Below are 9,431 nucleotides of genomic sequence, written 5' to 3' on the forward strand. Positions count from 1 at the left end.
GTTGTAGAGGATCTCCCGGGATGAAAAGAAAGGATGGACAGGATTCGGCAGATACGGTTGGATTAGGATGCTGACAGGATAAATTAGCGTTCATGATGGATTTTCGGATATGGATAAATTGGCTGGATGTGTTCACTGGATTCTATTGAGCGGATCACTTGGATCGTTTGACCGGAGAATAAAAGATACGCAGGATTCATGCAGGATAAATGGATTTGGATTATCGCGGTGTTGATGGAGGATTATCGAGGTGGGCGTCGTTCGTGCTTCATAGGTTTGATGGATTTATCGCCTAGGTTGGATGTGGAATTTGGAGCTTGCACTTAGCAGGATCAAAATACAGGATAGTCGGATGTGATCGCTGGCTGTAAGGTATTTGATCATGTTTATATCTGATGTCCCTTCCAATATACATTTTCTGCATGCGTTCTTCTAAATATTATATGCCTTTTAAACCTCCACCTTTTGATTTCCATTGGTACCACTGCTATAAACCCAACTTACATGACGGGCACGTGAAACTGCCCGTCCAAAAAGATGTTTAAGTGTGTTTGAATTAATCGTTTGTTTTTTACATTCAGCTTATACATGTTTGATTCCTTAACGTTACCCCGGTACCTTTTTGGCAGAGTGAATGTCTGCCGCCCGATAGTAGTATTAATCTGTCTATGATAGCCTACAGCCTTCCTTTAATCACACAATTAATTCTCGTATTTTGGCATTTGTTAATCGTCAATATTTATCCAGAATGAAGTAATAAAAAAAATTTGGATTCTTCGCCATTAAGTACGTCCTTAGAAATTCTGAATTTCTTTCTTTACCTCCGCATACGCTTCCCCTATTATTATACGATGTATTATGCGATCTATGAATAAAGCAACTTCATTCTTTCCTCGACTATACTTAACAATGTTTTTCATTATTTACATGCCAGTTTTCTTGCCACCCCTGGATACAATCTGTATCTCTCCGTACAGTGATCTGTTAAAGCTCGTATCATGGTGTTTGAATAATATTCGATTAATATGTTTGCAAGGTATTTATTTCATATATTTACAACTGCGCCGATTGACATTTATCTTGTGCCGAGTAAATAACAAAAGCGCAATCAGTGTTTTACTGTTTACATTGCCTCGCGAATGGGTGTGACTACGAGGTCCTTGATCAGAACTGTCTCTGGAGTTTGCATTGCGAAGAAAATGCAATCGGACACGTCCTTGGGTTTCAAAGCCAGACGTGGGTTCTCCTTCAGCCATTGCGCAGTCATCTCTGTCTCCACCAGTCCAGGAGAGATGGACTGCAACAAAGGATCATTCGTTATTTAATTCACGGTCCCTGAGGATTTATAGGCGGCGCGAACATGGGAGCCAGAATACGGGAAACTCACAATAACTTTGATGTTGGATTCGAGCTGCGCCAATTCAGAGCGGAGGCATTCTGTCAAGGCAGTCAAAGCGAATTTGCTGCTGATGTAAGCCGGGGACACTGGACGGTCGCAAGTAATTGGTACCTTCAGTCCACAAACGTCATTGATATTCACAATGATGCCATTGTTCATTCCTGAGAACAGATTTATAATTTAGTTTCTAGTTGTAGGATATACAGCGATTAAACTTGAAGTTTTTTGGGCGTTGAACGGGATGACACTTGCCCTTTTTCTTCATTAATTTCAGGGCTTCCTTGGTGATGCAAGTGAGTCCGAGGAAGTTGACGTCGAAGATCTTCTTCCAGTCTTCCATCTCGCCGGTTTGGAGTGTAATGTCCATGTTAATAGCAGCATTGTTCACCAAGATGTCTATGCATCCCAAATTCTTTTCAATCCATTCGAACACGCGCAGAATGTCACTCTGGTTGGAGAGGTCACACTGCAGAGGGAACAGCTTTCCTGGTTTTGATTTCAGCTCGTCGGCAAATGCCTGTTGAAAAAACGTACATTTAGCAGAATCCTTTGAATCTATCGAACCCCTAGAACCACCTAATTTAATTTTTTATCAATTTTCTTTAGGATGAATGGTAAAGGCGTACAAGAAACTTTAATCCATTAACTGTAAATACGAAGAAATATTTAAATGCGTAACAAATAGCCTAGAGACAATTTCAGGTAGATTCTCCAGCGGTTGAGAATTAACAAGCTTTATTCCAAATATAATTCTTCTCTGTTGATTGTATGTACCTTGATCTTGTCGACGCGGCGAGCAATGCCCACGACCTTCATTCCCTTGCCAACCATGCATTCTACCAAGCACTTGCCGATGCCGGAGTTAGCGCCAGTGATGAGGGCGACTTTGTCGGTCCAGAATTTCGGGTCCATGGCGATTGTTTAGGTTTCCTTCGCTTTGAGCACACGTGAAAACAGCGTGGAGCTTCGACCACAGGAGTGTGCATTTCGGAGCTTGCACACGGCTTTTATACCAGAGAGAAATTGTGGCCCAAGATTGCCGAGGTCGTCTTAATCTGCGGACTGCAGATATATGTATATCATCAGGTTTTGCATGTCTTCCAATTAGATTCCATCTTGCGTATTTACAAGGGAACCAATATTCCCTTATTTATGAAATGAATTTCAGATAACATGTATTTTACTCTTGTAACAGAACCAGATCAGTTTCATTAAGATATATGTTAAGATCGCTATAAATTACTTTTTCTTGCAATAGAATATTGTGTGTGATGTAATAGGCAGGTTCCCATTGGAGGATTTATCAATCAACAATACACAACTATTTCAATTGGTTCTTTATTACATATAGCACCTCAAAGGAGAAACAAATGTGACTTAAAGAAGAGTGCTTTTTAAAATATGCGACCACCATTGGCAACACGAGCAAAGATAAAAACAGATACAGGTATCTCCTTGAAGAGTAACGCCTTGCAGACATTGCATCAGATGTTTGTCTTTAAAACTATCAATTTCGGTAAGGTCAGTTGTTTTGTTGCTCCAGAAGCGACTTATTTTTAAAACTCTTCCCCACATAGCGCGCGATCTCTGAAGTTTTCAAAACTAGGAGTATTGCATCATAATTTTAAGGGATTGGGGGAGTTTTGATTTTGGCGCGAATTGGTCGATAACATCTTCCGCATTTCTATCGCCATACAAAGATCGATACAAGCCCCCGTCATCGGGTTCGCGAACGAATCGCAGACTCTTGCCTCCCGTTTGGCAACATTCTTTACTTTTCGGTTTCGCCTTAGTGGCTTGTTGAAACAGGCCCCGGGTCTTGTACAAAAGGGCACGTCCACGTTGCAGGCCCAATTTCGACGGACCTATCTGAACTGTGTCTAGTATCCGAAGCACTTCGTTGGTTATCCTGATCGCGTCTCTCGATTGCCCCTTGTGTGCCGCGGTTTTCGCGCGCTCGTTCAATATATCGACTATCCGTTGCGTTACGTCGATAGTTTTTCGAGAAGCCGGTAGTCTCAGTTCCTGTTCCGTTTCCCGGTACTTGAGGTACGATTCTAACGCCAGATCATAATTCTCGCGTCTGAAGAAGCTGTCGCCCAATAGAATGTACGACTCCGCGAAGTATTTAGGTAAGTTGCTTCCGTAGATGATACGAGCCGCTGTCTCAAGTTTATCTTTCAGCATACACCTCATTGCCATGTCGTATCTATCAACAGAGCGCGTCAAGTTTTAACCCCTTGTTGCATGAACGTATATCAAATCGATGGCACGATCGATACCCTCGTGCGAATATAGACTTCCGTTCGAATCAGATTTCCGGCAGTAACGCGACGTGGTACCCTTTATCGAAAGTGCAGTGCGTGCGTGTTTAGTGCAGGATCATCGCTGTCTATCATTCTCATCGCGACGGTATCGTCGAAGCTATTATGGTCAGTCGATTAAGGACACTTTTCTTAAGATTTCCGTACTTACCGTATTAGGTACCATTGCTTGATTAACTCGTTCCTCGTTTCGTCTTTCGTGAGCTTCCCCGTAATTGAGAGCTGCACGTCCCTGGACGGCTCGAGGAACTTGTAGAAATTCTTGCTCACGTGTTCCAGCCAGGCGTTTGCCTCCTCGAGTCGACCAGATAAACGCAGTACCATTGTCTTTATTAGTGTGAATCCTGGATTGTACGGATTGCAATCCAGGGCTTTCACGATCGTCACCAGAGCCTTGTCGAAGCATCCGTGCATGCACCATAGTATGCTGTGCGATGTCAACGCATGGCCAGTATTGAATACGATCTGTACCAATAACGCAACGAGCGTATAAAAATGGGTAAATAGGATCTTTTTAGCGAAATGAGCAATTGGGTTATTAGAAATGGCGGGCTTTTTGAAGGAATAATAGAAATGGTAGATAAGGTAGAACTCTTTCTTTAGCAATGGAGGGTACAAATTTAAGGGTTGGGTTATTTGTTTGATTATTCTTTGTTGCGTTGAATGTTAGTGGGAATGAGGATCTGACGATACGTTGAAGGTGAAGAAATTGGAATATTTATTTTATTATGATGTGAAATTTATTGGGTCCCTAAAATAATTTACTCGATTGCCCTCAGGGGGTAAGATAGGGCATGGTAAAGGGGTACGAACTTGCAGTAATCGTTGAGCTGGAACGTTATCCTTGTCGAGGTCCAGAGCCTCGTAAAGCATGTGCCTAGCTATGGCCATTTCTCTTAAATAGATCTTATATTCTGCGTGCTGCGTTAATAGAGCAGACGCCCTCTGAGGACTAACTTCCACCACAAATTCCTCCCAGAATCGTCGAAACACTTTGTATTTGTCCAACTTGCGCAAAATCTCCAACACACTATCCTATCGACGCACGCGTTATAGTATTCTCAATATTCCAATGAAAAAGTCCAACTTAGAATAGACCTAACATCTTATGGACTTTCGCGGTCCAACTTCCGCTGCCTTGTATTTTAATCAAATTGCTCCACTTCAAGTTAGAGGGCAGCTATGAATACTCATTTTGCAACTTACGAGTTTGTTTAAACAATACAGTAAGTAAGTATATAACTAGGAAAACCTTACCAAGGCATTGGAACTTGGTACATTTGAGAAAGGCGCTGAAGCAAAGAGTACTCCAGCACCTCGCTGAAATGTTCCAAGAAGATGCCAGGTTTCTGCACCTCGTCTGTGTTTGTATCCTTACTTGTACACTGGGCCCTCGCTTGATTTTAACTTTAAGAACCAAGACCTGCTCGAAGTCGCTCAAGGCCTCCAGCAAAGTGTTGTTTCCGTAATACCAGTTCCCTCTGCTCGTGTAACATTCGGCCAGCTGATTATTGTACATAATGTTTGCCTGCGACAGAGAAAGTCTGCCATCGAACTTTGTCATGGTCCTTGCGATCTCATAGTTCTTTATGGCCTCTGTCCACTTCCCTTAAACGTTGCGATTAGAGTCGGGAAAAAAGTGGCTTTGACCCCTCCCTCGTCCTTATAGGTCGACGAGTCGCGATTTTATTTGTGAAATTTATAAGGAAAGGAAGGGGCATAATAAAAGATACTACGACTAGTGGCGCACTCAGAGGGGCGGGGTTGCCAACCTGAAGAAAAGGTTTTGTAAAAAGATTCCTACAATTGTAATTTTATTCTTTAAATAAATTTTTAAAATTAAAAATATTTTTACCGTTTTAACTCGACCCCCCCCCCCCCCCCCCCAAAAAAAAATGAAATCCTGAGTGCTCCACTGACTTTCAATAAGCGACAATAGAAGGCTAACTCAGATTACGAAAACGAAGATACAGTGGAGTTTTGTTAATTCAAATTTCGCTTAATCATAGGTACTCCCCGACAATTTAAATTGGTTCGAGTCTCGTTTACCACGGATCATTAAAGATCTACTGTACTTTTAACTGTTAGTGGAGACTGGGTGAGTTATGGGAAGACCCTGCATACCTTGGCGCGAATATATGCAGCCTTTCAAAGCGTAAAACCCATGAAATCTTGGATCCAGGAGTAAACCCTTCTTAATCAGCTGACTAACGTTCTTCGATTCTTCTTCCTTATCCACCTTTTTCAAGGCCTGCATGTATAAGGACTTGGCCATTTGCATTTCTCTGCTTTTGCTGAGTGGTTTGTAGTGGGTCCACAGTGGCCTCAGCTATTCAAATCATTCGACACCTTTGAGCGTACTCTATACTCGATACTTTATCAATAAATGGCGGACCCCCCAAAGAAGGGGCGTTGGCAAATAAAACAGAATCAGCGAGATCTCACTTTCATGGCTTCTTGGTACGGGTTCTGGTAGCGTTCCTCCGGTGGCGCGAAAGCCTTCCTCTTCTGAGATAGGTCGATTATCTCCATTGTGGCGCGATCTAAATTAAGAGTGCAATTTGCTCGCGCTGGTGCAAACACGCGATAGGTTACGTTGCAGCAATCGTCGGCTGTTTTCATTCGAGCCGATCGAACGAAGAAAACACGCTTTAAACGAATAACAAGGGAATCGCAGGGGAAGTGATAAGAAAATGCGATAACGCCTTGGAGAATCTCGCTAACTGTTACATGCTTGTATTATAAGTGCAATTTATCGCTCGTGTAATGAATGGCGATATTAAGAACAGTGCAGTTGGTTGAGCTGTTGGACGGGTTGCCTACCAAGATTCACCGAGGGGCCGCAGAACGATGTCTTGAACCTGGAAGCAATGATTTCAATTTAATTATCCCCCGCTTCAAACAGGAGAATAGAATGCGCATTTACGTTTAGCTTACATATTAAACACTGCAGAGAGATAAAGTTATACTCACGACGACGTGAGAGCCACACGACAAGATAAACACCGCCGCAGACGCGACATCCTCTGGGTCCAAGGTTGGAAACGACGCCAATGCTTCCTCTGAATACGTGCTGTAGGATGCCATCAGCTCGGTGGCAACGAGTCCAGGACTAATACCCTGCGTAGGAATATTCAGATTTTAAATATCACTTCAATCCACCCTGTTCTAATTACTAATAAACTTTGGGGATATGTGGAGGATGTGGTGTTATAACTCGCGAATTGTAAGAGATAGAAAAATAGTCTTCAGACAAAAGTTATTTCTTTCAATTAGAACTATCATTTGGTAAAAGTGATACGGGAGTTATAACAGAAAGTCGGAGAATAACCGGATTTTCAGGGGCCAATTTCACCTCCCAGTTGGAGATGTTCCCTTGTTAGCCTATTAAAGTCTCGACACCGATTTCTACTACCACCTTCAGCTTCCCTGTCGCCTTTCTACCTAGACTCCAGCTTCAAGAGGAAATAATAGAATTGCGAGGAAATATACTAATACTACTCGCATCTCCACTTCAACGCGTACCGTGACTCGTATCCGACCTCCGGTCAGCTCGTGTCGCAGAGTTTGCGCCAGAGCAGCGATGGTCCTCTTGGAGGCTGGGTAAACAGAGAAGCCAGGTATAAAGGGCACCCGTTCACCAGCCAGGCTGCTCACATTAATCACGACGCCCTCTTCGCCGTTTTCCCGCATCATACGAACAGCCTCGCGCGTGCAGAGGCACAAGCCAAGGACGTTCACGTCGAACACCGCCTGCCAGTCCTCCAGGTTGCCATCTGCAAGTTGGACATTGCTAGGATTCGCTTATTAACGATTTCGAAGATTTCTCTCGAGTTGCACCGCGAGATACCTATCAGGGAGGACTCTTTGGTGATCCCCGCGTTGTTCACGAGCACGTTCACGGACCCCAGGTTCTCCTGCACCCAGCTGAAAGCTGCTACGACGCTTTCCTCCTTGGAGACATCGCACTCCACCGCGTGCAGCTTCCCTGCGCAGTCTTCCAGGCTCCCCGCCAGCTCCTTCATCTTGTCCACCCTTCTGGCGAGCCCCGCCACTATCATCCCTTATGGAAATTCATTTTTTACATACATTTCTGTGCTTGTCGTATATATCCGACCAATCAATTTTTTTATTTTTCTTTCACTCCATCGCATTGTTGTTTTTTTTATTAAACTGTAATTATTCTGTACTTATTTGTTATGATCTATTTGGAAGGCCTGGGAATTTGAAGGGGGGATAGGATGCAAAAGTGGTAGGGGTAAGTGAGTTATGGAGAGATTTGTGATGAGGAAAGTAGATTTGAGTAGCTAAAGTCTTTCCCTGGATTGTAGCTTGATAGAAAGTGCAACTTTTAGTGGTGTTGCACGTAGACTATACTTATTCACACTGATAGTGTTAATAAATGGCACCTTCGTCTTTATTAATATACATAGGTGATGGTTCCGGGTTAGAGCGTGCCGCAGTCAAAAGGCGATTTAAATTGTCTTACCGAGTATCACCGTAGTCAGTGGCGCGCTCAGGATCTAATTTTGGGGGGAGCCGAGTTGAACGGATAAAAATATTAAAAATTGATTTAAAGAATAAAATCCTTTTTTTTTCTTACATAGCCCCTTATCCCTCTTCCCCCTGGGTGAGTCACTGACCGTAGTAATATCAATGTTTTTCAATGTTTTATTCCCACTTACCATGGCGGACTAATTGTTTAATGATCGCTGCCCCGATCCCGGCACTCGCGCCCGTGACCACGGCCACCTTTCCTGCCCATCGGTCCATTCTTGCGACGTCCGCGTACGGTCCACGACTGCTCGATGTCGCCCCGGTAATAAGATCGCTTATAAGTCTGGAAATCGATAGGTAAAAAGTGGCGTCTCTGAAAAATCGCCCGACTGGTCAATCCAGAAACACGATAGCCTCGCGGTAAACCCGCACCTAGCCTTCGGTTTGATAAGCGTCCTCGACAACAATTGACGTTGCTTGCGAGATCTATTTCGAGTGCCTGGGCTGGACGATTAACTTTATTCTCGTTTAGTTATCGGTTTCGTTAACTTCAATCTTCTTTAGCTGTTAGTTTCATTCTACTTTTGCTGGAGTGAAAAGAGGATTCAGCAGGCTTAGATTCGATTTTAAGCTTTCGCTTTGATATTTAGGAGACGGTGCAAGAGGGAGCTGATTCGAAGTGGACACTATGCCTCTCTTGAAGCGACTGCAGTTGCAGCGCGACTCGGAGCACGAGATTGCTCGTAGGGCACTAATTGGAGAGCCCTTGATGGCTGTTAATTAAGCTGTTTAATAAGATTAATGCTAATATTCTGTGCAACGATTTCATTCTAATATCTCAATGTTTATAGTAGATACTTTATTCTAACTTGATATATTTATCGAGTCCCCCAAGAGCAGGGGCGGATTTGTATACATATATAGGCTAAGTAAGGGCAACATATTTTGGGGGTTCGGGAATTTTGGGCGAAAGAAATTGGAAAAGCTTGAGACACAGCGGCTTGAGGCAAGTTTAAAAATAATTCACTTTTCTTTCATCTAGCAAATTAGCAATAACTCATATGTGAGTTGTCATATTGAATTAATTTTAAAATTGTCTCAACTCTTTTAAATTAAAATATTCGATATTTCATGCAAAGAACGGCAAACACTTATTAGCCTAGGGGCGCCAAATGGAAAGACCCGTATAATATGTTAACAGTGTCTTAAGA

General features: G+C 43.1%; 4 protein-coding genes across 5 annotated transcripts; all 4 read right to left on the reverse strand.

Annotated features, from left to right (window-relative positions):
• Positions 1-1,033: 1,033 nt before the first annotated feature.
• On the reverse strand, positions 1,034-2,464 carry LOC143373616 (dehydrogenase/reductase SDR family member 11-like). Its single transcript, XM_076821012.1, has 4 exons — positions 2,174-2,464; positions 1,652-1,916; positions 1,388-1,560; positions 1,034-1,297 (listed from the first exon to the last, which is right to left on the reverse strand). Exons 1-4 carry the CDS (start codon positions 2,309-2,311, stop codon positions 1,124-1,126), a joined length of 750 nt encoding a protein of 249 aa, XP_076677127.1. The 5' UTR covers positions 2,312-2,464; the 3' UTR covers positions 1,034-1,123.
• A 291-nt stretch (positions 2,465-2,755) lies between these two features.
• Positions 2,756-4,274, reverse strand: LOC143374104 (uncharacterized). Its single transcript, XM_076821987.1, has 2 exons — positions 3,875-4,274; positions 2,756-3,608 (listed from the first exon to the last, which is right to left on the reverse strand). Exons 1-2 carry the CDS (start codon positions 4,135-4,137, stop codon positions 3,002-3,004), a joined length of 870 nt encoding a protein of 289 aa, XP_076678102.1. The 5' UTR covers positions 4,138-4,274; the 3' UTR covers positions 2,756-3,001.
• An 8-nt stretch (positions 4,275-4,282) lies between these two features.
• LOC143374107 (uncharacterized) lies at positions 4,283-6,285 on the reverse strand. Its single transcript, XM_076821993.1, has 3 exons — positions 5,848-6,285; positions 5,102-5,331; positions 4,283-4,758 (listed from the first exon to the last, which is right to left on the reverse strand). The coding sequence occupies exons 1-3, from the start codon at positions 6,002-6,004 to the stop codon at positions 4,450-4,452; spliced, it is 696 nt and encodes a 231-aa protein (XP_076678108.1). The 5' UTR covers positions 6,005-6,285; the 3' UTR covers positions 4,283-4,449.
• A 152-nt stretch (positions 6,286-6,437) lies between these two features.
• On the reverse strand, positions 6,438-8,816 carry LOC143374106 (farnesol dehydrogenase-like). 2 transcript variants are annotated; one of them, XM_076821992.1, is made up of 6 exons: positions 8,653-8,815; positions 8,409-8,563; positions 7,574-7,786; positions 7,249-7,499; positions 6,697-6,843; positions 6,438-6,584 (listed from the first exon to the last, which is right to left on the reverse strand). In XM_076821992.1, exons 2-6 carry the CDS (start codon positions 8,494-8,496, stop codon positions 6,543-6,545), a joined length of 741 nt encoding a protein of 246 aa, XP_076678107.1. In that variant the 5' UTR covers positions 8,497-8,563; positions 8,653-8,815; the 3' UTR covers positions 6,438-6,542. The 2 variants fall into 2 exon arrangements, with proteins under 2 accessions (XP_076678107.1, XP_076678106.1); XM_076821991.1 differs by having other exon boundaries at positions 8,409-8,816.
• Positions 8,817-9,431: the final 615 nt, after the last annotated feature.

This window comes from Andrena cerasifolii, chromosome 10 (genome assembly GCF_050908995.1).
Source record: "Andrena cerasifolii isolate SP2316 chromosome 10, iyAndCera1_principal, whole genome shotgun sequence".
Lineage (NCBI taxonomy): Eukaryota > Metazoa > Arthropoda > Insecta > Hymenoptera > Andrenidae > Andrena > Andrena cerasifolii.